The 27,976-nt window shown below is 45.3% G+C and overlaps 1 protein-coding gene and 4 non-coding genes across 5 annotated transcripts in view; 3 read left to right on the forward strand and 2 right to left on the reverse strand.

Moving 5' to 3' along the window:
- The first annotated feature begins 2,796 nt into the window (after positions 1-2,796).
- TRNAT-AGU (transfer RNA threonine (anticodon AGU)) lies at positions 2,797-2,870 on the forward strand. Its single transcript has one exon. It is a non-coding gene; the product is annotated as a tRNA-Thr (tRNA).
- Positions 2,871-3,036: 166 nt separating this feature from the next.
- On the reverse strand, positions 3,037-3,118 carry TRNAS-UGA (transfer RNA serine (anticodon UGA)). The gene has a single exon. It is a non-coding gene; the product is annotated as a tRNA-Ser (tRNA).
- Positions 3,119-14,154: 11,036 nt separating this feature from the next.
- TRNAV-CAC (transfer RNA valine (anticodon CAC)) lies at positions 14,155-14,227 on the reverse strand. The gene has a single exon. It is a non-coding gene; the product is annotated as a tRNA-Val (tRNA).
- A 348-nt stretch (positions 14,228-14,575) lies between these two features.
- Positions 14,576-14,647, forward strand: TRNAW-CCA (transfer RNA tryptophan (anticodon CCA)). The gene has a single exon. It is a non-coding gene; the product is annotated as a tRNA-Trp (tRNA).
- A 2,624-nt stretch (positions 14,648-17,271) lies between these two features.
- Positions 17,272-27,976, forward strand: part of NADSYN1 (NAD synthetase 1) — an 80,832-nt gene continuing 70,127 nt past the window's right edge. The window contains exons 1-2 of the mRNA XM_089653602.1: positions 17,272-17,418; positions 23,657-23,717. Coding sequence (XP_089509728.1) covers positions 17,334-17,418; positions 23,657-23,717 — 146 coding nt within the window. The 5' untranslated portion in view covers positions 17,272-17,333. The remainder of the gene's footprint in view (positions 17,419-23,656; positions 23,718-27,976) is intronic.

Here is a 27,976-nt window from a genome sequence, read left to right on the forward strand (position 1 = left end):
GGCAAAACTAAAATCGGGCAACCCCCAGCATCTAAATTTGTCCCACCCCTTCCTGTTTAAGATCCACCCATCCTCTGCAAACTCACCCCTTCGTCTTTAGGCCCTGTCACGGATCGCACGATCGCCACCCTCAACATGCGACAATCGCACGTCCGCGACCATTAATACATCACAACCGCGGCGTCAGACCCCAGCCCTTCTCACCAAACTCGTGACCAAAGGACCGGCCGATCTAAAACCGCTATGGGACGTGCGTAACAATGCCACACTCAGCTGCTCCCTGCACAACGATTGTCCAGCTAATGGAACGCAATCGACGCACCGGCAGCCTGAATGCGCTTGTTACTGAGTCGGGTTGATTTCGCCACTAACCCTTCACACTGCCACCACCACTTTTTTATCAGAGAAAGCGGAAACTCTCCTTATCAAACATACAATATAATGATTGAATTACTGGTCTATATAACACGGTCCGTAGGCCAGTTATACAGAGATTAAAACAAACGGTAGCGTCTCTTCAAAGGCAGGAATTCGTGAATTGCAAGTCAGTGCTTAGGAACAGTTTAACACTTTCAGAAAGAAAGATTTATTACTAAAAGAGTCAAACAGGTGCCATAAAATATTTACAAAAAGGATGTAACTAAGATATATATACATATGCATAGAAACAGCACAGCACAGCAAAGAGATAACAGGGAGAAGTTACAGGGTTAAGTTACTTGCCATTTTAAGCCTTTTAGGTAGCAGATCCAAATTGCAGAGCGAAAGGGTCTTTGATCTCCCGGGTGGTATATAGATGTTAAAATTGGGAGATGTGTTTAGCTTAGCTTTTTAGGTCAGCCTGCCTTTTAAAGTCCCCCAGCAGGGGAGGTGGCTCTGAGTAACTGGCCAATACCCTGTTTTGGGCGGGATTGTCGGATGGACTCTGCATTAAAACTGACAGCTTCATAATCCATGATATGAAACATAGGTGACAGCTGACCTGAGGAATGTTCATTTAACTTCTGTCACCTGGCTGGTAGGGTTTATGAGGTTCCAACTTCTTTCAAGTCCAGGGAAGAACTGCCTTATCTTGGTTAGGAGGTGCGAGTTTACACGGGCTTTGGGACAGAGAGTCTGCTGTCTCTATGGGGGGCTTTGTAGTTCTGGGCCCCCTGCTGTTCCAGCCTGCCAGGGACTTTTAACACACACACATCTGTCCCTGTGCCTCTCAGGAAGGGAGGGGGTAGGGAATGAAGGATTGAGGGAGAAATGTATGCTCTTATCAAATTGAATGTGCATTGACAAAATGGTGGCACTGCGTCCATATCTGATTGCTACAGGCCCCACCTCTTCTTATTAGGTCTCCACCCACAACAATGATGGGGGCGATATTTCTTCCACTGACAACAACGGTGGGGCACTATTTCTCTCACTGATACCAATGATGGGGCACTATTCCTCCCACTAACACCAACAATGGAGCACTATTCCTAACACCAATGATGGAACAGTGTGGAAGTAATAGTACCCCATTATTAATGTCAGTGTGGGAGGAATAGTGCCCCATCATTAGTGTCAGTAGGAGGAATAGTGCCCCAACGTTGGTGTCAGAGGGAGGAATAGTGCCCCATCATTGGTGTCAGTGGGAGGAATAGTGCCCCATCATTGGTGTCAGTGTGGGAGGAATAGTACCCCATCATTAGTGTCAGTGGGAGGAATAGTGCCCCATCAGCTGTCTTCTTTCTCCGGCCACTCTCCTCCTCTTCACCGAATCTGGTTGCTCCCTCACTCGATCTTCGATCTTCGTGCTGCCGCTTGGCTCCTCCACTCCAAGCTCCGGCTCCTCACCAGTGATTGGCTACCTATGTGCCTTTCATGAGCTACAGTTCTGGCAGCCAATCACTGGTGAGGAAGCGGAACTTGCAGAGGGAGGGACAGGCTGCCATAGGCTGCCCAGTGATCCCGGGGGGGTGTGGCCAGATGAGAAGGGAGACATTTCATCCCACCCACATCGCAATCAAGATCCATAGAGATGAAGACACCGGACGGACACCCTCTCCACCCCTCCTCCAGCAGCGCCTAGCAGACCTGATCGCGGAGACAGGTAAGACACAGCAGCCCCTGTCCCTTTCCCACAGAAGTGTGAAAGGGGGGGTGATGGCGCTGCCGCCGTGCTGCCCCCCTGAAAAGTGCCGCCCTAGGCAAACGCCTTGTTTGCCTCGCGGCAATTACGCCCCTGTATCTGTGTAACTTGATTCAAAAATAGACATCCAGAAAACAGATGCAGACTAGCCAAAATCAGCGTAAGATCTTTAAATTCACATCTCCAGCTCTGAAGGGGTTACTGCAAGGATCCCAGTGGGGCGCCACCTGGAGGAAAGGCCAGTCTGGTCATAGCAGAATAGCAGTCACAGCAGAGCTATGCTCATCAAGGCAGTCATGGAAGGGCCGGATAAAGGCAAGTCAAGTGTCACATGCGGGCCGCAGTTTGGAGACCCCTGTGTCACACAAACAGCTATAGCATATCTAAACCCATAAACAAAATTGTAAAAAAAAAATATTGCAGCTTACTGGACCCTAGATGTAATGGCTGCATTACTTTACTGGTTTCACATTTTTTTTCTCTTTATTGTAACCTGGTGCCTGTAACCTGAGGTTAGTAGAAAACTCTGTGTGCACTGACTGTCATAACGCCTTCAATGGCATATATAACAAAAAGAGGCAAATATCAGAAAATGACTGTTCAAATTTACCTTCATGTTAATGAGAAGCAGAGCTCTAAAACCTGAGAACAAACTGTCTGCTTTCACACGAGGCGCTGTGGCTTAGTTGGTTAAAGCGCCTGTCTAGTAAACAGGAGATCCTGAGTTCGAATCTCAGCAGTGCCTAGTTTTGCACTTTGCTAAGAATGAGGTTTAGCTCCGTGAATATATTAATAGGAATTGGTAAGAAGTTAAAGCAAGCCATTTCTAAAAGTATATAGGTTTTACGTTGCTTCTAAAGATTCCCAAAATTTACATTTATGTACAGAGACTAAAGAAACAAAAATACAACCGTAGTCGGCAGGATTCGAACCTGCGCGGGGAAACCCCAATGGATTTCAAGTCCATCGCCTTAACCACTCGGCCACGACTACGAAGACCTGCTATGAGAATAAATGCAGGTAGGACCTATGATAAAGCAATGTCAAATTCCCCCCCCCCCTCCAAATTAAAGAAAAAAAAAAAAATTACATAATTTCCAGCAAACATTTGGTTCCATAGCTCAGGGGTTAGAGCACTGGTCTTGTTAAATCAGGGGTTGGGAGTTCAAATCTCACTGGTACCTCACTTCTTTGGAGGATATACATTCAATATTATTATTTTAGACTAGGGGCGGACTGACAACTCATGGGGCCCCCAGGCAATAGGGGATCATGGGGCCCCTGTGTCCTTGCCCAAACTCAAAAAAGTCTATTAAAAAGGTACCAGGGGCATCTCATGGGGCCCCCTACTGACCCCGAGCCCTCGGGCAGGGGTCAAGTTTCCAAATGGTCAGTCCGCCCCTGTTTTAGACTGAAGTAACATAAAGTCTAGGGCCTTGTTCACACTCCTGAGCTTTCGTGGTGATAAAACACCTTTCAAGCACAACAAAAGTACATGAAAGTAGATTATATGGTTGTCAATGTCATAGTTCACATTGGTGCTTGCAGTTCCAGTGCGTTCCGGGTGCAGAAAAAAAAAGTAAAACAGGCTGCATTTTTCCTGCACAGAATTGTACTGGAACATGGTAAAACGAATCAAAAACGCACCGGAACGCACCAAAAACACACTGGAATGCACATGTTCCTATTTAAATTACAGAAAAAGAGAGGGGAAAAAATGAACCAGAACGCATCAAAAACGCACCAGAACATATTAAAAAAAGTGTCAAAAACATGCATGCAGAAACGCATCTGGACTGCATATCTATAGTGTGAAGCGGCCCTTAGGCCTCATACACACTGACAATGTTTAACTCCTCGAGAAGCAAGCAGTATTATGTCCATAAAAAGCCTGAAGTGTGAACTTCGTTTACAAGCATTTGCCTGCATTAAGCATTTGGCTGTTCGTTCATTTCATTGGCCAGAATGAATAATTTATTCCGGCCATTGAAATAAATTAATGCTCAAGTGCTAAGCCCGCCTCGCGTTAATACGCGTTTAGACACATTTAAGAGCATCAAGTATTTTTTCGGCCAAAACTTTGCTGCTCCGAGTAGTGGGGCTTTTCTGCAACTAAACTCTCCTGTCACAAAGTGCTGCTAAAATCCTATGTGTGCATGAACATATAAAATAACATGCAGGGGAGCTTAGAGGCAGTTAAAAATAAATGTCAATGTGCACTGGGAGTTTTTATAGCTGCCGTTTTTTTGTCGCCAGGCATTTTTTTCTACTGCCAGTACACACCCCAGCATGTTATCCTATGTGCCCATGCACACATAGGCTGCAATCAGCACTTTTTGGCAGGGGTGTTTTCAGGCTGAAAAAAAAAATAGAACTGCCACGTTTGAAGAAGAGATTTTTGGCTGGAAAAGCGCTCTAATGCAGGCCATAGACGGGTCTAAAATCGGCCGATTTTTAAGCCGAACAAAAAAATCGGCCGATTTTCGCACCGTTAATGGGTTAATTGGTCGGCCGTCTTTCTGGGTTTTGGCAAAAAAAAAAATTTTTATCGGGGAAGTTGGAAAAAAAATCGGCCTATTTTGCAGATCGGACAATTTTCCCGGCAATGATGTCAAATCGGCCGATCTTTTTACCGATAAAAAATCTGCGCATGAGCCGTGGCCTGCAAGAAGAAGGAAAAGAAGAAGAAAAAGAATAAGAAGAAGAAAAGAAGAAAAAGAAGAAAAAGAAAAAGAAGAAAAGAAGAAGAAGGAAAAGAAGAAGAAAAAGAACTAGAAAAGCTACAATTTCTGGGGAAATTGTGTGAAGTGTTCTTGCCTCCACCAGTAGTCTTCTTCTTTTTCTTCTTTTCTACAACTGGAGTGGGCGGAGTAACTGGGTGGAGTGGCTTGAGTAACTGTTGTGTGGTTGGAGTGGCTGGAGTAATGCAGGCCATAGATGGGTCGAAAATCGGCCGATTTTTCTTTAAAAAAATGAAAAATCAGTCGTTCAAGCGGCCGACGTTACCAGCAATGGTAAAAAAAAAAAAAAAAAAAAAAATCGGCCGATTTTCATCCCGTCTATAGCTGGCAAAAAGTGACCCTGCAGAGAGCTCCGCTATTTCTTTGACAGTTCCTTGACATTTATAGCGGTTGCAACAATGTATTTGTGTCCATTTAGGATACAGATGTTTTTATTCGGAAACAGATACATTGTTGCAGCCGCTATAAATGTCAAGGAACTGTCAAAGAAATAGCGGAGCTCACTGCAGGGACACTTTTTGCCGGACTGGAATTCCTCCTCTTCTTCATCTTCCTCTTCTTCACCCTCTTCTTCTTCTTCCGCTTCTTCTTCTGCTTCTTCTTCATCCTCTTCTTCCGCTTCTTCTGCTTCTTCTTCTTCATCCTCTTCTTCTTCTTCATCCTCTTCTTCCGCTTCTTCTTCTGCTTCTTCTTCTTCATCCTCTTCTTCTTCTTCATCCTCTTCTTCTTCTTCATCCTCTTCTTCCGCTTCTTCTTCTGCTTCTTCATCCTCTTCCGCTTCTTCTTCATCCGCTTCTTCTTCTGCTTCTTCATCCTCTTCCGCTTCTTCTTCATCCGCTTCTTCTTCTGCTTCTTCATCCTCTTCCGCTTCTTCTTCATCCGCTTCTTCTTCTGCTTCTTCATCCTCTTCCGCTTCTTCTTCATCCGCTTCTTCTTCTGCTTCTTCATCCTCTTCTTCATCCTCTTCATCCTCTTCTTCATCCTCTTCATCCTCTTCTTCATCCTCTTCATCCTCTTCTTCTTCTTCATCCTCTTCTTCTTCATCATCCTCTTCTTCTTCTTCATCCTCTTCTTCTTCATCCTCTTCTTCCGCTTCTTCTTCTGCTTCTTCATCCTCTTCCGCTTCTTCTTCATCCGCTTCTTCTTCTGCTTCTTCATCCTCTTCTTCATCCTCTTCATCCTCTTCTTCATCCTCTTCATCCTCTTCTTCCTCTTCATCCTCTTCTTCTTCTTCATCCTCTTCTTCTTCTTCATCCTCTTCTTCTTCTTCATCCTCTTCTTCTTCTTCATCCTCTTCTTCCGCTTCTTCTTCCGCTTCTTCTTCATCCGCTTCTTCTTCTGCTTCTTCATCCTCTTCCGCTTCTTCTTCATCCGCTTCTTCTTCTGCTTCTTCATCCTCTTCTTCATCTTCTTCATCCTCTTCTTCATCCTCTTCATCCTCTTCTTCATCCTCTTCATCCTCTTCTTCTTCTTCATCCTCTTCTTCTTCTTCATCCTCTTCTTCTTCTTCATCCTCTTCTTCTTCATCCTCTTCTTCTTCATCCTCTTCTTCCGCTTCTTCTTCTGCTTCTTCTTCTTCATCCTCTTCTTCTTCTTCATCCTCTTCTTCCGCTTCTTCTTCTGCTTCTTCTTCATCCTCTTCTTCCGCTTCTTCTTCTGCTTCTTCTTCTTCATCCTCTTCTTCTTCTTCATCCTCTTCTTCCGCTTCTTCTTCCGCTTCTTCTTCATCCGCTTCTTCTTCTGCTTCTTCATCCTCTTCTTCATCCTCTTCATCCTCTTCTTCATCCTCTTCATCCTCTTCTTCATCCTCTTCATCTTCTTCTTCATCCTCTTCTTCTTCTTCATCCTCTTCTTCTTCTTCATCCTCTTCTTCTTCTTCATCCTCTTCTTCTTCATCCTCTTCATCCTCTTCTTCTTCTTCATCCTCTTCTTCTTCTTCATCCTCTTCTTCTTCTTCATCCTCTTCTTCTTCTTCATCCTCTTCTTCTTCTTCATCCTCTTCTTCTTCTTCATCTTCTTCTTCTTCCTCTTCTTCATCCTCTTCTTCCTCCTCTTCTTCTTCTTCTTTTTTTTCCTCTTCTTTTTGTCTTCCTCTTGCAGGTCACTGCTCATGCGCAGATTTTTTATCGGCAAAAAGATCGGCCGATTTGCCCATCATTGCCGTGAAAATCAGCCGATCGGTAAAATTGGCCGATTTTTTTTCCAACTTTACCGATAAAAAAAATCTGCCAAAATACCGAAAAACGGCCGAACAATTAGCCCACTAACGATCCAAAAATCGGCCGATTTTCAACCCATCTATGGCCTGCATAACTGTAAAAAGGTTGGACTGGGCAGAGTAACTTTATGGAGTGGGCAGAGCAGGGGTGGACTGACCATTTGGAAACTCGGGCACTGCCCGAGGGCCCGGGATCAGTAGGGGGCCCCATGAGATGCCCCTGGTACCTTTTTCATAGGCTTTTTTGAGTGTGGGCAAGGACACAGGGCCCCCATGATCCCCTATTGCCCGGGGGCCCCATTAGTTGTCAGTCCGCCCCTGGGGCAGAGTAACTTTATGGAGTGGGCAGAGTAACTGTGTGGATTGTTTGAGTAAAGATAGTAAACATTACACTAACCAATTGATTGATCAAATTTTAAAAGTGCACATGGCAAGCTTGATAGAGTGAGAAATGCATTTCAAATTCTAATTATTTATACAGCTCATTTAGTTGCAATGTTGTTGCCCAAAGTGCTTCACAGTTACATTAAAACATACATTTATAAAACCATTAGCAGCATTATCACCTCAAATACTCTCTACTGTAGAAAACTTATTTCCAAACCTTTAACCAGAAGCCGGCCAAACTGTCACCAATTCAAAATTAGATTTCAAATCGGGCAGAGAAGAGCGGTTAAAAATAAACTGCTCCAAATTGCTCACTTCACTGGCGTCTTCAAATGGTCGTAGTTTTAAAAACTATAAATCCTACACTGAAGAGCTTTATATTGTGAGAAGCACAAGACCCAGACCTACATTTTGGTGCATAGTATGTCTCTGAAATATTAAAAATGAAGGCAAAGTCGCAGTTTAGAAATTGCCCTTCAAATCTGAGGTGGCTAGAGTGCAGTTTCAATGAATGTTAATGGGCGGCATGAGTTGCAAATAAATGGTCATATTGTGAAAACTATCAGGACTATGGCTTAGCCGTGGACATTGTTAATGGCAGCAGGGATAGCTGAACAGTTTGATATAAGAGTTGTGTAGGTGGGCTTGAAAATGAGGGAGTGATGGCAGTTTAGAAATTATGTCCTGATTTTTCAGCTAACACTGTAGCTTTTGTCAGCTCCCACTCTAGTTTTGAACATTCCGCCATTAATTCCTATGGGAAAATTTCACCACAAAAACGGCGATATTTCATGAACCATTTGGCGAAACGTTCCACAAAGTAATAGCACACCAATCGGGAACAATCCGCATGTTTCGGTATATTACTGTCTATGTAGTGCAGTGGTTCTCAACCTTTCTAATGCCGCGACCCCTTAATACAGTTCCTCATGTTGTGGTGACCCCCAACCATAAAATTATTTTTGTTGCTACTTCATAACTGTAATTTTGCAGTGGGAGGACTAGTGCCCCATCACTGATGTCAGTGGGGGGAGGAATAGTGCCCCATCGTGGGTGTCAGTGGGGGGAGGAATAGTGCCCCATCGTGGGTGTCAGTGGGGGGAGGAATAGTGCCCCATCGTGGGTGTCAGTGGGGGGAGGAATAGTGCCCCATCGTGGGTGTCAGTGGGGGGAGGAATAGTGCCCCATCGTGGGTGTCAGTGGGGGGAGGAATAGTGCCCCATCGTGGGTGTCAGTGGGGGGAGGAATAGTGCCCCATCGTGGGTGTCAGTGGGGGGAGGAATAGTGCCCCATCGTGGGTGTCAGTGGGGGGAGGAATAGTGCCCCATCGTGGGTGTCAGTGGGGGGAGGAATAGTGCCCCATCGTGGGTGTCAGTGGGGGGAGGAATAGTGCCCCATCGTGGGTGTCAGTGGGGGGAGGAATAGTGCCCCATCGTGGGTGTCAGTGGGGGGAGGAATAGTGCCCCATCGTGGGTGTCAGTGGGGGGAGGAATAGTGCCCCATCGTGGGTGTCAGTGGGGGGAGGAATAGTGCCCCATCGTGGGTGTCAGTGGGGGGAGGAATAGTGCCCCATCGTGGGTGTCAGTGGGGGGAGGAATAGTGCCCCATCGTGGGTGTCAGTGGGGGGAGGAATAGTGCCCCATCGTGGGTGTCAGTGGGGGGAGGAATAGTGCCCCATCGTGGGTGTCAGTGGGGGGAGGAATAGTGCCCCATCGTGGGTGTCAGTGGGGGGAGGAATAGTGCCCCATCGTGGGTGTCAGTGGGGGGAGGAATAGTGCCCCATCGTGGGTGTCAGTGGGGGGAGGAATAGTGCCCCATCGTGGGTGTCAGTGGGGGGAGGAATAGTGCCCCATCGTGGGTGTCAGTGGGGGGAGGAATAGTGCCCCATCGTGGGTGTCAGTGGGGGGAGGAATAGTGCCCCATCGTGGGTGTCAGTGGGGGGAGGAATAGTGCCCCATCGTGGGTGTCAGTGGGGGGAGGAATAGTGCCCCATCGTGGGTGTCAGTGGGGGGAGGAATAGTGCCCCATCGTGGGTGTCAGTGGGGGGAGGAATAGTGCCCCATCGTGGGTGTCAGTGGGGGGAGGAATAGTGCCCCATCGTGGGTGTCAGTGGGGGGAGGAATAGTGCCCCATCGTGGGTGTCAGTGGGGGGAGGAATAGTGCCCCATCGTGGGTGTCAGTGGGGGGAGGAATAGTGCCCCATCGTGGGTGTCAGTGGGGGGAGGAATAGTGCCCCATCGTGGGTGTCAGTGGGGGGAGGAATAGTGCCCCATCGTGGGTGTCAGTGGGGGGAGGAATAGTGCCCCATCGTGGGTGTCAGTGGGGGGAGGAATAGTGCCCCATCGTGGGTGTCAGTGGGGGGAGGAATAGTGCCCCATCGTGGGTGTCAGTGGGGGGAGGAATAGTGCCCCATCGTGGGTGTCAGTGGGGGGAGGAATAGTGCCCCATCGTGGGTGTCAGTGGGGGGAGGAATAGTGCCCCATCGTGGGTGTCAGTGGGGGGAGGAATAGTGCCCCATCGTGGGTGTCAGTGGGGGGAGGAATAGTGCCCCATCGTGGGTGTCAGTGGGGGGAGGAATAGTGCCCCATCGTGGGTGTCAGTGGGGGGAGGAATAGTGCCCCATCGTGGGTGTCAGTGGGGGGAGGAATAGTGCCCCATCGTGGGTGTCAGTGGGGGGAGGAATAGTGCCCCATCGTGGGTGTCAGTGGGGGGAGGAATAGTGCCCCATCGTGGGTGTCAGTGGGGGGAGGAATAGTGCCCCATCGTGGGTGTCAGTGGGGGGAGGAATAGTGCCCCATCGTGGGTGTCAGTGGGGGGAGGAATAGTGCCCCATCGTGGGTGTCAGTGGGGGGAGGAATAGTGCCCCATCGTGGGTGTCAGTGGGGGGAGGAATAGTGCCCCATCGTGGGTGTCAGTGGGGGGAGGAATAGTGCCCCATCGTGGGTGTCAGTGGGGGGAGGAATAGTGCCCCATCGTGGGTGTCAGTGGGGGGAGGAATAGTGCCCCATCGTGGGTGTCAGTGGGGGGAGGAATAGTGCCCCATCGTGGGTGTCAGTGGGGGGAGGAATAGTGCCCCATCGTGGGTGTCAGTGGGGGGAGGAATAGTGCCCCATCGTGGGTGTCAGTGGGGGGAGGAATAGTGCCCCATCGTGGGTGTCAGTGGGGGGAGGAATAGTGCCCCATCGTGGGTGTCAGTGGGGGGAGGAATAGTGCCCCATCGTGGGTGTCAGTGGGGGGAGGAATAGTGCCCCATCGTGGGTGTCAGTGGGGGGAGGAATAGTGCCCCATCGTGGGTGTCAGTGGGGGGAGGAATAGTGCCCCATCGTGGGTGTCAGTGGGGGGAGGAATAGTGCCCCATCGTGGGTGTCAGTGGGGGAGGAATAGTGCCCCATCGTGGGTGTCAGTGGGGGGAGGAATAGTGCCCCATCGTGGGTGTCAGTGGGGGGAGGAATAGTGCCCCATCGTGGGTGTCAGTGGGGGGAGGAATAGTGCCCCATCGTGGGTGTCAGTGGGGGGAGGAATAGTGCCCCATCGTGGGTGTCAGTGGGGGGAGGAATAGTGCCCCATCGTGGGTGTCAGTGGGGGGAGGAATAGTGCCCCATCGTGGGTGTCAGTGGGGGGAGGAATAGTGCCCCATCGTGGGTGTCAGTGGGGGGAGGAATAGTGCCCCATCGTGGGTGTCAGTGGGGGGAGGAATAGTGCCCCATCGTTGGTGTCAGTGGGGGGAGGAATAGTGCCCCATCGTGGGTGTCAGTGGGGGGAGGAATAGTGCCCAATCGTTGGTGTCAGTGGGGGGAGGAATAGTGCCCCATCGTTGGTGTCAGTGGGGGGAGGAATAGTGCCCCATCGTTGGTGTCAGTGGGGGGAGGAATAGTGCCCCATCGTTGGTGTCAGTGGGGGGAGGAATAGTGCCCCATCGTTGGTGTCAGTGGGGGGAGGAATAGTGCCCCATCGTTGGTGTCAGTGGGGGGAGGAATAGTGCCCCATCGTTGGTGTCAGTGGGGGGAGGAATAGTGCCCCATCGTTGGTGTCAGTGGGGGGAGGAATAGTGCCCCATCGTTGGTGTCAGTGGGGGGAGGAATAGTGCCCCATCGTTGGTGTCAGTGGGGGGAGGAATAGTGCCCCATCGTGGGTGTCAGTGGGGGGAGGAATAGTGCCCCATCGTTGGTGTCAGTGGGGGGAGGAATAGTGCCCCATCGTTGGTGTCAGTGGGGGGAGGAATAGTGCCCCATCGTTGGTATTAGTGACACAAATGATGGGGCACTATCCCTCCCACTGACACCAATGATACTTACCTTGCTGACCCCTGCTCCAGCCTGGTCTCGCTCTCTCCCTTTCCCATCTACAGCCTGCATACCTGGCTGCAGCAGCAAAATTTGCACTTACCTGTCAGCTGTCTTCCTTCTCTGGCCTCTCTCTTCACTCGCTCCTGCAGCTCCCTCGATCTTCTTCGATCTCCGCGCGCTGCCGCTCGGCTCCTCCTCTCCAAGCTCCACCTCCTCGCCAGTGATTGGCCGCCTGTGTGCCTCTCCTGAGCTACAGTTCCGGTGGCCAATCAGCGGCGAGGAGGCGGAGCTGTTGAGTGATCTCGGAGGTGTGGCCAGGTTACAGGGGCAGCATATCATCCCGCCCACAGATCGCCTGAGACAGGAGCGGTGTCTCGGTTCCTAAGACCATCGGAAATATGTGTTTTCTGATGGTCTTAGGCGACCCCTGTGAAAGGGTCGTTCGACCCCCAAAGGGGTCGCGACCCCCAGGTTGAGAACCGCTGATGTAGTGTAAAAACTGTGGGAGGAGTTAGGGTGGTAAATCTGTCTAAAATAAGAAGAATATATATGTGAGATAACAGTAAGTGGTCTTGCCATGCAAGAACACCTAATAAAAAGAACAAGAAAAAGAAGAAAAAGAATTCCAGTCGGCTATTATATTTGACATGAAAAAGTATTGCGGTTGCAACAATGTCTCTATTTGTATCCGAATAAAAACATCTGTACCTGAAATGGATACAAATAGATACCTTGTTGCAACTGCAATACTTTTTCATGTCAAATATAATAGCGGAGCTCTCAGCTGGGACAGAATTAAATGCTGGCCGTAGACGAGATGAAAATCGGCCGATTTTTTTTTACTGTTGGTGGTAAAGTCGGCCTATTTAACAATCGATTTTTCATTTTTTTTTTTAAAAACAGACGGTTTTCGACCCGTCTATGGCCTGCATAATGCTGTTAAACACAGTAAAAAGCGTCAGATCGTGGCTAGGTGCGTTTTTGAGCCTCGAATGTGAGTTACAATAGCAGAGTGTTTTTTTTGTTTTGTTTTTTGCTACAATGCTAAAAAAACACTAAATGCAAAAACACACCAAATGTGGAAAAACTCGTGTTTATAGTGTGGCTTTTTATAGATAACTTTCATACCGCCCTATAGCAGAAATCCTGCTACAGGGCGGCATGGGTGCGCAAAATCACGTATATATACGTGATTTTGCAGTTCCAGGTAGGGGGTGCATGTGTGCCCGGCGATCTCTGAGTTTTAATGATGGGGGAGAGACCTGTATGTAAACAATACAGATCTCTCCCCTGCACACTGCTTTGTATGGCTCTGCATAGCACACCCATACAAAGCAGTGTGCTTACAGTGAAACACACATACAGCACACAGTAAAACACTCCCAGCACACAGTTAAGCCTTTGAATGCCCCACATGTTAACCTCTTCCTGCCCAGTGCCATTAGTACAGTGTCAGTTCTTTTTATTAGCACTGATCACTGTATTGGGGTCACTGGGGATGTCAGTGACACCAAGTCAGCTCCCCCCAGTGTCAGAATGCCCACCGCAGTCCTGCTATAAGCCGCTGATCGCTGCCATTACTAGTAGAAAAAACACCCCAGAATATATACCGCCATTTGTAAACGCTATAGATTTCATGTAAACCAATTCATTTACAAGTATTGGGATTTTTTTTAGCAAAGACATGTCGCAGAATACATTTCAGCCCAAGGTTATGACGAAATTTGATTTTTAAAATTTTTTTACTGGACGTGTTTTATAGCAAAAAGTAAAAAAAAATTTAATTTCAAAATTGTCAGTTTTTTTTGTTTATAGCACAAAAAAATAAAAACCGCACAGGCGATCAAATACCACAGACAGAAAGCTCTTATTTGTGGGTAAAAAAGAACATAAATTTTATTTGGGTGCAGCATTGCATGACCGCGCAATTGTCAGTTAAAATAACGCAGTGCTGTAACCAGGGGCAGACTGACCATTTGGAACCTCGGGCACTGCCTGAGGGCCCGGGGTCAGTAGGGGGCCCCATGAGATGCCCCTGGTACCTTTTTTCATAGGCTTTTTTGAGTTTGGGCAAGGACACAGGATCCCCATGATCCCCTATTGCCCAGGGGCCCCATGAGTTGTCAGTCCGCCCCTGGCTGTAATGCAAAAAATGGGCTGGTCAGGAACGGGGGTTAAATCCTCAGGAGGGCAAGTGGTTAAGATATGAGTATAAGTAGACTTAAAGTAAAATGTGTCTATAATGATAGTCGATAGTGATAATGATAGTGTACAATATATATGTAAAGGGTTGCGTAAATTGATGGCGCTATATAAGTACCTGAAATAAATAAATAGTCATTTGATTTTGGAAAATAACTAGTGTACTATTACTACTGTTGAAAAAAATAAAAAAAGTGTTTCCGCCCGGTTTCGAACCGGGGACCTTTCGCGTGTGAGGCGAACGTGATAACCACTACACTACGGAAACTCCTGATAGAAAGGCTCTGTGAAGTGCCCTGTCGGCTCTGCAGGGAAGTAGGAAGTGACGATCCTCGTGTTTCTTGTTCCTATATATATATACCTTTATACATCACATCCTCCAACCCTTGGAGTGGAAGAGGACATCCGATGGCATGACCATCACTAATCAGCTGAGGTCAGGATCATAACCTGGATGATAGAACATACGTGTACATTGCACGCTGAGTATTGACAAATGACTGAGTTCAAGCATGTCTGTGTTGTGACGGCTGTCTATGGAGCTGTAAAAGACATGTGCCCGCCTATTCAGCACATAGTCACCTAGAGAGAAAAGCTGGGAATACATCCACAACATGACCTCGTGGCGCAACGGTAGCGCGTCTGACTCCAGATCAGAAGGTTGCGTGTTCAAATCACGTCGGGGTCAGAAAACTTTTCTTTTTTTTTTTTCAAGCAGAATTGCCCATAACAGGACTGCTGATTTTCAGTGCTTAACCCTTTCAGGATACTTCCATGGCATCATAACTACAGAAGATGTTACTATGCTGTAATGTAGTAGCTTTTGCAATTTTCCTTTCTAATGATTCATAAGGAAACGCTCAGAACCCTAGAACGCTGCTTGTTCATCAGGCATGTCCAGCAATGTCCTCATTTAAGTTTCTAATTCATAAAAATCTTATGTACAGTACATCTGAAAGCCATTGTTCACATGTAAGGTGGTTACCCTAAGACCCCGGTCACATCGGGTTTCATTTGCATGCCATGCGACTTGCAAATTGTATGCCAAGTCGCACCCTATTTTCCACAATTAGAGCGGTCAAATCGGTGCGGTTGGTCGGAGCCGCACCAATTTCTAAAGTAGTACATGCACTACCTGTGGTGCGATTTGCATAGATATCTGTGTCAGATGTCTTGAAAATCGCACCTTAAATCAGCATCTCGCCCAACTTTGAAATCATGCAACTTCACTGTAAGTCGCACGATTTCAAAGTCGGGCTTGATGTAAGACCCCGGTCACACTGGGTGCGACTTGGCATGCGATTTGCATGCAATACGACTGTATTGTCCGCAAATACCATATTGTTCAAATTCATTGAAGCCGCAACGATTTCTAAAGTAGTGCATGCGCTACTTTTGGTGCGATTTGCAAAGATATCCGTGTCAGATGTCTTGCAAATCAAACCTCAAATCGGCATGTCATCCGACTTTGAAATCGTGCCACTTCACTGTAAGTCGCACGATTTCAAAGACGGGATTGGTGTGACCGGTGTGACCGAGGTGCTCAAACATTTGTGATGGGCCAAACACCCCCGTTTGGTTCGCGGTCGAACTTTGAACAGAGAGGACAATTCACTAAGCGGTATCTTACCGCATCTGAGTATGTGGTAAGATACCGCACAGCTACTAAAAACATACTTTAATTCCTGTACTTCCTACAGAGTAATTCCTGTACTACTTTGGTCTGACTTTCATGCGACTTGAGGGCCATAGACTTCAATGTAGACCCTCCAAAGTCACATGAAAATAGCACCTGAATTCTGTACATGTGACTTGTGTGTGGCTTTGTACAGCAGAAATAATCATACTTGGTCAAAGCCAAAGTCGCACCAAAGTCACACTCGTCCAAAGCTGTGTCAAAGTCGCAGTGAAGTTGCACAAGTGTCACAATTTGAATGACAATTGCGCGGTCGTGCAACACTGTACCCATATGAAATTTGTATCATTTTTTTCACACAAATAGAGCTTTCTTTTGGTGAACAAAAAAAGAGCAAACAAATTGAAAAAAAAAAGGTTTTCTTTGTTTCTATTATCAAATTTTGCAAACAGGTATTTTTTCTCCTTCACTGATGTACGTTGATGAAGCTGCACGGATATACAGCAGTGATGAAGCTGCACGGATATACAGCACTGATGAGGCTGCACGGATATACAGCACTGATGAGGCTGCACGGATATACAGCACTGATGAGGCTGCACGGATATACAGCACTGATGAGGCTGCACGGATATACAGCACTGATGAGGCTGCACGGATATACAGCACTGATGAGGCTGCACGGATATACAGCACTGATGAGGCTGCACGGATATACAGCACTGATGAGGCTGCACGGATATACAGCACTGATGAAGCTGCACGGATATACAGCAGTGATGAGGCTGCACGGATATACAGCAGTGATGAGGCTGCACGGATATACAGCAGTGATGAGGCTGCACGGATATACAGCAGTGATGAGGCTGCACGGATATACAGCAGTGATGAGGCTGCACGGATATACAGCAGTGATGAGGCTGCACGGATATACAGCAGTGATGAGGCTGCACGGATATACAGCAGTGATGAGGCTGCACGGATATACAGCAGTGATGAGGCTGCACGGATATACAGCACTGATGAGGCTGCACGGATATACAGCACTGATGAGGCTGCACGGATATACAGCACTGATGAGGCTGCACGGATATACAGCAGTGATGAGGCTGCACGGATATACAGCACTGATGAGGCTGCACAGATAGGCAGCAGTGATGGGCACTGATGTGATTTTGCGCACCCCTGCCACCCTGTAGCAGTATTTCTGCTGTAAGGCGGCAGGAAAGCACTTACATTAGCCTCAGAACCTGTGTAAATAATATGTTTGGGTTTAAAGGGGTGAGGTGGCGACTCTACACAGAACGCAGGTTTCCTGCATAGCTATCTGGAGTGAACTTGTCCTTATCAGAAATACATTTTACATTTGTCTCGCTCGCTCTTACGAAAAGCGCTGCAGAAACGCATCAGTGCAAAAGGGTCTTCAAAATGCACGCAAAACGCATGATAGAGAAAGGCTTAAAGTAGACGTATAGAAATCCAGGCTAAAGCTAGCTAGTCTTCATGAACACATAGGCACCACACTGCGCAGGGGGTCCAGCCTGGTCTGTGTATTGGGTCCCAGAATTATCAATACAATGTACAATCACACAGTCCTGGCTGGGAGGGGTAGACAAGCATGGTGGAGGACAGGAAGTGATGAGATGGAGGAGGTACACCAGTACAGGGGAGGAAGTGTCATACTGCCTGGACTGGTGTGTCTGTAGAGAGTACATGGTGTGTCCTCTGTGTGCACACTATGGGCAGGAAGGTGACCTTGGCTACCTGTACATTGAATCAGTGGGCTCTGGACTTTGAAGGGAATCTGCAGAGAATATTACAGAGTATGTAATCCCAGTTCTACAGAACCTCATCCCCCCGTCTGTCCTTCCTTCTGTCCTCATGTGTGTGCCCCCCTTATGTTCTGATATCTATATAGGATATATACACCTGTATACAAACCACCATGTGTCATACTACACTTAGACCTCATCCACAGAACGCTGCATCCACATCTGCACAGCACACGGATCTGGATACTGCAGTATTGGATTCTTTTTTACATATCTAAACGTGACTGTATTGTATACTACAGGCTCATGTATGCAGCTCTTATCTCATGCTGCGTTCAGTTGTTTAACCACTCGCCCTCCAGAGGATTTACCCCCCCTTCCTGACCAGGCTATTTTTTTGCGATACAGAACTGTGTTACTTTAACCACTTCCAGTCCGAACACTTTCACCCCCTTCCTGTCCAGGCCAATTTTCAGCTTTCAGTGCGATCACACTTTGAATGACAATTGCGCGGTCATGCAACACTGTACCCATATGAATTTTTTAGCAATTGTTTGAGACAGATAAAGCTTAATTTTGGTAGTATTTATTCACCACTGGGATCTTTATTTTTTTTTTGGGTATGTAAATGAAAAAGTCAAAAACATTTTTTAAAAAAGTGTTTTTCTTATAAAATTTTGCAAATAAATAATATTTCATCATAAATCTTGGCCAAAATGTATTCTGTTAACTTTTTAGTAAAAAAAAATAACTCAAATTAGTTTATAACCAAAAATTATAATTTTTAAACCATTTTTTTTACATTTTTAAATTTTTTTATATTTGTTTTTTGTTTTTTTTTTACATACTGTTACCCTAGCAGTACAGTGTCACCATGGTCACACTGTACTACTTGTGGGGGGTGATGAAGATTTTTTTTTTACACTGATTGCTTTTACACCCATAAAGGCTGTAAAAGCAATCATTTCTCCTCTCTGGCTGCATTCTTGCAGCCATTGAGAACTACTGTGTGAGCTGTGATTGGTCACAGCTTGTCACATGGTGCAAGGCTGTAGTGAATAGCCTTGTACCGTGTGACCTCTGTGCTAATTCACAGATTTCACACATAGTAAGCAATGATGTCAGGAAGTGACATCTTGCTTACTACTCTGCATGTGATCACTGATTGGCCAATCAGTGATCACATGATCTGGACCTCGCACAGAGGTCCCGTACAACGATCGGTGTTCCTCTTTGTCCGGAGGACACAGCGGGCACCGGATCGCAGTGCTGCACGCTCCCAGGGAGCGCACACAAGCAGGGTGCGGAGAGGCCGTTTATAAATGGCCACCTGACCCTGCACTGCCACCTTCCAGCTGTTGTATATAGGTGATAATTGCGCAGTCATGCAACACTGCACCCAAATGAAATTTTTGTCCCTTTTTTTCCCCCCTCAAATGTAGCTTTCTTTCGGTGGTATTTGATCGCCTCTGTTTTTATTTTTTGCGCTATAAACAAAAAAAGACCGACAATTTTGGAAAAAAAAAATATCTTTTACTTTTTGCTATAAAACATGTCCAGGAAAAAAAATTAAAAAAATCAAATTTAGGCCAAAATGTATTCTACTACAGGTCTTTAATCCCAATACGTGTAAATTAATTGGTTTACGTGAAAGTTATAGCGTTTACAAATGGCGGCATATATACTGGAATTTTTTCTTTTTTATATTAGTAATGGCGGCAATCAGCAACGTATAGCCGGACTGCGGCAGATATTCTGGCACTGGGTGGGAACTGACTGTCACTGACATCCCCAGTGACACCAATACAGTGATCAGTGCTAATAAAAAAACACTGACACTGTACTAATGGCACTGGATAGGAAGGGGTTAACATCTGGGGGCAATCAAAGGGTTAACTGTGTGCTGTGTTTTACTAGGGAGGCATGCTGTTTTGTATCTCTCTGTTATGCAGAGCCATACAAAGCAGCATACTGGAGCTGACATCTTGCTTACTACTCTGCATGTGATCACTGATTGGCCGGAGAACACAGCAGGCACCGGATCGCAGTGCTGCGCGCTCCCAGGTAGCGCGCACAAGCAGGGTGCGGGGAGGCCGTTTATAAACGGCCACCCGACCCTGCACTGCCACCGTCCAGCTGTTTATATACATGGGCTGGACGGGAGGTGGTTAAAGAGTGATCCACAATTGGACTGCTCTTCATAGAGTAATTGACAGGCAGTTAGGAGGCACATTATATTCTCCTTGCCGCCTGTTTTAACCCTCTAAAATCTGGATTACTATAACACAACTGCATGCAGTTTTGGGGTATTTGCAGAGCCGACCCATTCACTTAAACGGGTTGTGCTAGCGCCCATCAAAAGCAACAAGCAGTTAAGTTCCTGCTGCAGCCACAGAGCATTGAAGCCATGGCATGTGTACAGCCGCTGGCTCTGCAGCTAAAGGGAGAGCGGTAAAAACATGACTCAGCTAGAGGGTTTTACCGCTCTTCAACTACATGTGTGATCAAGCCCATATACTGGCTATTCATGGTAACAAATGCAAAAATAGAAGTTGGATGAAACTTTTATGCACATGGCTGTACAATGTGCAGAGCCAGTATACTAACATTCCTGGGACCCGCTGCCACTTTGTACATCTACCACCTGTGATACATTAGAAGAGGCAGCTGTGTGCAGTTGTGCACTGGGGAGTGCGTAAACACGTACACGGATGTATGCTCCATACGTGGATGGGGTTCTGTGAGCATGTGGATGCTTTACACAACCCAAGCACAGGACCACATACAGCCTCTTCTTCTAATGCATCCCAATGGAAGGGTTTAGATGGGGGCAGCAGGTCCTGGCAATGCCAGTACACAGGCTCTGCACGCTGTATGGTATGGTGGAGGCTGATGCACACGGACATAATAAAATACTGATATCTTGCCGGCAGAAAGATCCTGCAAAAACCCCATATTGCATTGTGCTCTGTAGTAGTGCTACTGTTTACATGTGTTTAGGCTCATTTACATAATACGCAATTGACCATGTTTTAAAACGCATTCCGAACACGTAAGCAGAAAAAAAATAGTAATTCAATGAGCCAAGTTTGCACCACTGTGGTGCTTTCATGTGCATTTGAACAAAAGTACAGTATGATACATATTTTTGTACATAAATGTCCTGGGGTGCACATAAACGCACCATAAATGCATGTAAATACAGCTCATTAAGAAAAATAAATAAAAATGCATTGTAAACACTTTGCAAAAGCACTGAAAATGTAGAACTAATGCATTGCAGATGCCTGGAAACAAACGTGCAGAACTGCACGTTGAACACAAGGATTATTTATTATTGTACAGGATTTATATAGCGCCAACAGTTTGCTCAGCACTTTACTAACGGGAGACAATACAGCAACAATACAGTTCAATACAACAGGGTTAGGAGGGTCCTGCTCCTTGGAACGTACAATCTAAGAGGGAGAAGCTGCTGGTACAAAAGGAAATAACTGTGGGGGATGAACTGATAGGAGGAATAGAAGATTTGGTTATTTATTTGAAGGCAGGATAGGCTTCCCTGAAGAGATAGGTTTTCAGAGATCGCCTATAAGTGGGCAGAGTAGGTGATACTCAGATAGATTGGGGTAGAGAGTTCTAGAGGATGGGAGAGGCTCTGGAGAAGTCCTAGAGATGAGCATGGGAGGAGGAGACAAGGGAGCTAGAGAGCAGGAAGTTGTGGGAGGAGCGGTGACGATTTGGGTGATGTTTGGAGACAAGATTGGTGATGTATTTTGGGGCAGAGTTATAAATGGCTTTATATGTTGTTGTTAATGTTTTGAATTTTATTCATTGGGCAATGGGAAGCCAGTGGAGGGATTGGCAGAGAAGGGTGGCAGATATGTAACGGTTACTAAGATGGATGAGTTTGGTGAATAGGTTGCATAGTGGTTAAAGAGGTTAGAAATGGGCGTATCTTGGAGATGTTGCGGAGGTGAAGTCTACAAGATTTGGACAGCGATTGGATTTGGGGCTGAAAGGATAGATGGGAGTCCAGGATTACACCTAGCACCCTGGCATGGTGGGGAGGGACTGATGATCATTTAAGGCCGGTTCACACCATGAAATGCATAGGAATGTGATGTGTGCCCCTGTATGATTCCCATGCAATCTGGGTGCAGTGTGATTTCAGCCTCTTCATTTGAATGTGCTGAAGTCAGGTTAGACCGCAGGAAAAGTAGTGCATGCACTACTTTACAAAACACAGAGAAAACAGATCGCATGGTACTTATGTACCGTGCGATCCGGTTCAGGCAAACATGCTGCATTTGTGACCTGTCTTTGGGGTGTCACTAGTATTGCACTGACACCTACTGCAGATCGCAAGTGAAGTTTGATTTGAACGTGGTACAGGAAATGCACATGGTATGCTGAATTCCCACAACACATTCTGGTGTGAACTAGCCCTTACACCCGATGCAGTTGAATGTAATTTTAATGGCAGTATGAGCGCATATGGGGGAAAAATGAATGCCTCTCAATCATTGCTTACTATGTGTTACATCTGTGAATGATCACAGAGGTCACATGGTACAAGGCTATTCCTTGTACCATGTGACAAGCCTTGACCAATCACAGCTCACACAGTATTTCTCAATGGCTGCAAGAATGCAGCCAGAGAGAAGGAGAAATGATTGATTTTACAGCCGTTATGGATGTAAAAGCAATCAGTGTAAAAAAAAAAAAATCCTTATCACCCCCACAAGTAGTACAGGGTCACCATGGTGACACTGTACTGCTAGGGTGACAGTATGTAAAAAAAAATAAAAACATAAATAATATTTATTTATTTTAGGTGCATATATTATACAGCGCTGTCAATGTATGCAGCGCTTTACATATATATTGTATTAAAAAAAATTATAATTTTTGGTTATAAACTAATTTGGGTTATTATTTTTTTTTTTACTAAAAAGATAACGGAATATATTTTGGCCAAGATTTATGATGAAATACTATTTATTTGCAAAATTTTATAAGAAAAACACTTTTTTTCAAAATTTTTGGACTTTTTCATTTACATAGCAAAAAAATAAAAATCCCAGTGGTGAATAAATACCACCAAAATAAAGCTTTATCTGTCTTAAAAAAATGCAAAAAAATTCATATGGGTACAGTGTTGCATGACTGCGCAATTGTCATTCAAAGTGTGATAGCACTGAAAGCTGAAAATTGGCCTGGGCAGGAAGGGGGTAAAAGTGTCCGGACTGGAAGTGGTTAAAGCACATGTGAACAAGCCCTAAAGGAAAACTTATGCAGGCCATAGATGGGTCGTTAATCGTCCGATTTTTCGCCCGAAAGAAAAATCGGCCGATTTTCGTACCGTTAGTGGATTAGTTCGTCGGCCTTTTTTCGTGTATTTTGCACTTTCAGATCATCGGTTATGTTGGGAAATTTGCCAAATCGGCCGATTTTCCCGGCAATGATGGCCAAATCGGACGATCGTTTTAACAATAAAAAATCTGCGCATGAGCTGTGACCTGAAAAGGACAGAAGTTATGGGGTGAATGTTATGATTTAGTCGGACAATTTTTTTATTCGTTGGTGATAACGGCCAAACAAACAACCTATTTTTCGTTTATCGTTCGAAAAATCGGCCGATGTTTGCCCTTCTATGGCCTGCATAAGGTTTAAAAAAATAATCCAATCATCCTTTAGTTCTGATTCATCTGTGTAAGGGGGGAGGAACATGACGGCGGTGGTGTGTCCTTTGTCTACATACTTGTAATATAATGTCTTATTATGTATTATGGTATTTTTCCTACTTTTATTTTCAAACTTTGACCAGTTTCAATGTTTGTATTTCCTGGGTGGTGTTTGTTGATGACATTTTTTATGTGTTTGGCTTTATTATTTTTTTTTGTGGGATTCCGTACACTTTTGTACATAGCTAGAGAAACGTGCCTGTCCAATATAAATTGATGGGGGACAGTGTGAAAGTCCCTCACAATGTTTTAGTATTTTATTTCTTAAAATTTAATATTTAAAAGAATTAGCAGCTAAATTAAGGCTCCGTACACACCTATACAAGCAAAACATTGCAAATGCGTTTTGGTACATGCGTGTTGGTGCATTGCATTTAGGGCAGACCGTTCATTTCAACGGACAGTTGCACAAACGTTTCATGTTACACGCTAAATATTGGTATAACAGGAAACATTGTATGGAAGTGGGACTATTCCTGTAACCTTTGTACTTTTTTTATATTTTGTCTGCATACCTGCCTTACATGTAGAATTTGTTCCAGGTATAAAGATTGCCAAGGAGAGAGGAGCTCGATACCGACTCGGCCCAGAATTGGAAATATGGTAAGATGTCTGTTTTCTGAGCGGTCATGCTGAAACTGTGTCACCTGTTCTGTCCTTCCAACCTTCAGCACGCTCGCCCAATAGACTCCCCGCTCACACGTAACCCCTCTTTTCAGCACAAAGCTGGCTACAGGTCAAAGTCTCACTGATAAGAAAGTTACAGCTTTGTCTTTGTGGGTTATAACTGGCATTTTTAGAAAGTATGTTTAGTTTATGGTCAATTTATCTTTTATATTTTTTAGTTTCCAATTTTTTTTATTGAGTAGTTTTACAAAAACAAGTAGTACAAATAGTACAAATAAACAGTGTACCATCGTACATACAGATATAGTATAAGACACCAATAACAACGAAATGTTCCACAAACAATTGACATTTTAGGCAAAACGCATATTACAACCAAAGCGAGAGTAAGTGTATCTCACCTAACCAATATATAAGAAACAATACATAACAGAGGAAAGGACAAGAGAAAGCAAAGAAAAGAGTGGAAGAGAGGGTCGAAATGAGGGACATTAAGGCACAGAGATGTATTGAATCCACGGGTTCCATGTGTTATCAATTTTTTTTGAATTATTGTGCAGGATATAGGTGAGTTTGTCATTAACCATAATCTAGTTTAGTTTCTGTTTGGCATACTCAAGTGGAATGGCTGATTACTTCCAATGTCTATCAATAGTCTCCTAGATTGTAAGCTCCAAGGAGCAGGGCCCTCCTATCCTATCAATAGCTGTATTGTCTCCCGTTATATTGTAAAGCGCTGAGCAAACTGTTGGCGCTATATAAATCATGTATAATAATAATAGTAATTCTCGCTGCTAGAAACATGTAGGTGATCAACTTATGGGATTTCTTAGGAACATTATCTGGAAATTTATGAAAGAGCACCATCTCCGGGGATCTGCGAATATTTACAAAATTAAACATGCGAATCCAAAATCTAGTTGCGATCGGACATTGCCACCAGATGTGATACATAGACCCTACCCGGCCACAACACCGGAAACACATCACAGAAGCAGACGGCTGCATCCTCGCAATCCGAGTGGGGACCAAATACCATCTCAACAAAGTTTTATAGTTTGCTTCAATTAGGGTAGTATTGATAGAAATTTTTAATAACGCCAGAGCAATATCTTGCCAATCCGATAATTCATAATTGACAGCTAAATCACATTCCCAATGCTCCATATAGGGCAGTTTACAATTTGGATCAGTGAGGAGAGCAAATACTGTATACGGCCTCTTGGGAAATCCCTATTTCGGCAAGAAAGTTCAAAGGCAGTGAACAAAGGTGACTCATCCAATAAAGTAAGCTACGAGCAGAGAAATGAGACAGTCTGGTTATATCTGAAAATTTCAGAGGTAGGTGTCATGGTCGCCAGATCGCCACCCTCAACATGTGACAATCGCACGACCGCGACCAACAATAATACGTCATGCCCGCGGCATCAGACCCCAGACCTTTTCACCAAACTCGTGACCAAAGGACCAGCCAATCTAAAACCGCGATGTGATGTGCGTAACAATGCCACACTCAGCTGCGACCTGCACAACGATTGTCCAGCTAATGGAACGCAATCGATGCACCAGCAGCCTGAATGCGCTTGTTACTGGGTCGGGTTAATTATGCAACTAACCCTTCACTGCCACCACCCCTTTTTGTACAGAGAAAGGGGAAACTCTCTTTATCAAATATGCACTGTAATGGTTGAAAAGTCACCTGTCCAATACGGTCACCGCAGGCCGATTGGGCAGAGGATTAAACAAACACAGTAGCGTCTCTTCAAAAGGCAGGAATTCGTGAATTGCAAGTAAGCGCTTAGAAACAGTTTAACACTTTCAGAAAGAAAGATTTATTACTAAAAGAGTCAAACAGGTGCAATAAAATATTTACAAAAAAAATGTAACTAAGATATATATATATATATATATATATATATATATATATATATATATGCATAGAAAACAGCTTAGCACAGAGATAACAGGGAGAAGTTAAAAGAGTAAGTTACTTGCCATGTTAAGCCTTAAGGTAAGCAGATCCAAGTTGCAGAGTGAAGGGTCTTTGATCTCCTGCTGTTACGATGTTAAAAATTAGGAGATCTCTTTAGCTTCGCTTTTTAGGCTTGCCAGCCTGTCTTTTTAAAAATCCCCCTGCAAGGGGGGGTGGCTCTGAATACTGGCCAATACGCTGTTTTGGGAGGGGTCAGTCGGGCGAACTCTGAATTAGAACCAACATCTGTCATAATCCATGACATGAAACATAGGGGAAAACCAGATCTGTTAAAAATGTTATCTTGTTTGTGCTTCTGGGGAATGCCTTGAACTTTTGAGAAGGCCCTGTTATCTTTTCCCAAGGTGCGAAGTTACACAGGTTTTGGGACAGAGTCTGCTGTCTCTGTGGGGGGGCTTTGTAGTTCTGGGCCCCCTGCTGTTCCAGCCTGCCAGCAAATTTTAACACTGACACATCTGTCACTGTGCCTCTCACCATGGGAGGGGGAAGGAGAATAAAGGATTGAGGAATACTTCTAATAAAAAAGGGGAACTCCGCATCCAACTCTGATGAGCAAGTTTGCTACAGTAGGCATATACAGTTTGTCTTTAAAATATTGTAAAGAATGTATGCAAGCCCCGTTAAGATTGTCTCCTATACGCAACAAGCCTTTATTGATCCAATATTGAAAAGGGGCCGGTGTTAATCCAGGCACAAATTCAGGGTCGCAAAAAACGGAGCTACAGGTGTATGTGGAGATGCCAATGACTTACGATGGCATACCCTGTCCCAAACTGCCAAAGAAAATGAGAGAGTGGGGCACAATATAGGAGGGTGCAATCGTTTTGGAAGCCAAAGTAACACCCCAACAGCTAGAGGGTGACAGGAGAGAGCGAGAGAGCTTCGCTAGAAACTCAGAGGGGAGTATTTCCTCCAGCAGTGGTGTAAGCCAATTGGGTGATTTGTGCAGCCTGGAAGTACGCATGGAGATTAGGAAGGCCAATACCACCTCGCGGTCTGGAAGCATACAATGTCTTCTGGGTCATTCGAGGTTGTCTGTTATTCCAAACAAAATGGAGAACCTCAGCTTGTAGATGTTGTAATTCTCGTCTCGGAATCGACACCGGTAAGATCCGGAAATAGTATAGCAATCGTGGCAAAAACATAATTTTGATCGAGTTGACTCTGCCAAACCATGATAAGGAATAGTCCGCCCAATGGCGAAGACCGTGTTTGAGTGTCTTAAAGAGAGGAGGGTAGTTAGCTTGATAAGCATCTTGATTGAGGCGGTTAGATGTATCCCTAAATAAGGTAATGACTTACTTGCCCATTGAAAATTATAGGAAATTCGAAGCTGCTGTTCCTCAGACATGGGTAAGGAAACATTAAGGGCTGCTGTTTTTTGGGAATTAAAGGAAAGAGCGGAAAATTGATAATTTACTGTCGCTATTATGCCAGAGGGGAAATAATCTACATAAGAACGTCATCGGCGAATAGGGCACATTTATGTTCCTGATGTCCGCAACAGATGCTATGGATTTGGGGATGGGAGCGAATTGCCAGAGGCTCAATTGCCAGCACAAAAAAGCAGTGGAGACAATGGACAACCTTGTGTAGTGCCTCTTTGGAGACCTGAGCCGAGGGATTATTGTACAATGAGTGCAACAAAGGAAGAAATGTCGGGCCAAATCCAAAGGCCTTCAGGGTAGTAAATAAATATTCCCACGTCACACTATCGAAGGCCTTATGAAGGTCCAGAGAAAGAAGCAAGAGTGCCCCAGAAAGGGGGGCATCCCAATTAGAACAGGCAGCTGAGATCAGAGTAATAGACCTGCGAATCTGGTCCAAGGTTTGAAGACCCAATATAAATCTCGACTGGTCTTTATGAATATATTGCGCCAGAAAGGAATTAAGACGTTAAGATGTATGGATAGAAGTTTTGTTAAATTTTTCAGGTCACAATTAATTAATGAAATAGGGCGATAATTGTGGACATCGGTGGAATCTTTTATTGGGTTTGGGAATAACACTAATATATGCCTTGTTCTCATCTAAAGTAACCCCTCCCTCCTCTCTCAATGAGTTATAGTGTCATATGAGGAAGAAGATGATCAGAAAAAGTTTTGTAATATTTGTTAGGTAAGCCATTGGGGTTATTAATAGGTTGTTCCTTAAGTTCTTTATGGGCTTCAGTGAGGGAAGGAATAGGCAAAGACTCTAGAAAGGATCGAATGGAGGAAGGTTCCACTGGTCGAGGTGGGCC

Source organism: Staurois parvus, unplaced genomic scaffold, assembly GCF_062004578.1.
Source record: "Staurois parvus isolate SC_StPar_1 unplaced genomic scaffold, SC_StPar_1.0 ptg000715l, whole genome shotgun sequence".
Classification (NCBI taxonomy): Eukaryota; Metazoa; Chordata; class Amphibia; order Anura; family Ranidae; genus Staurois; species Staurois parvus.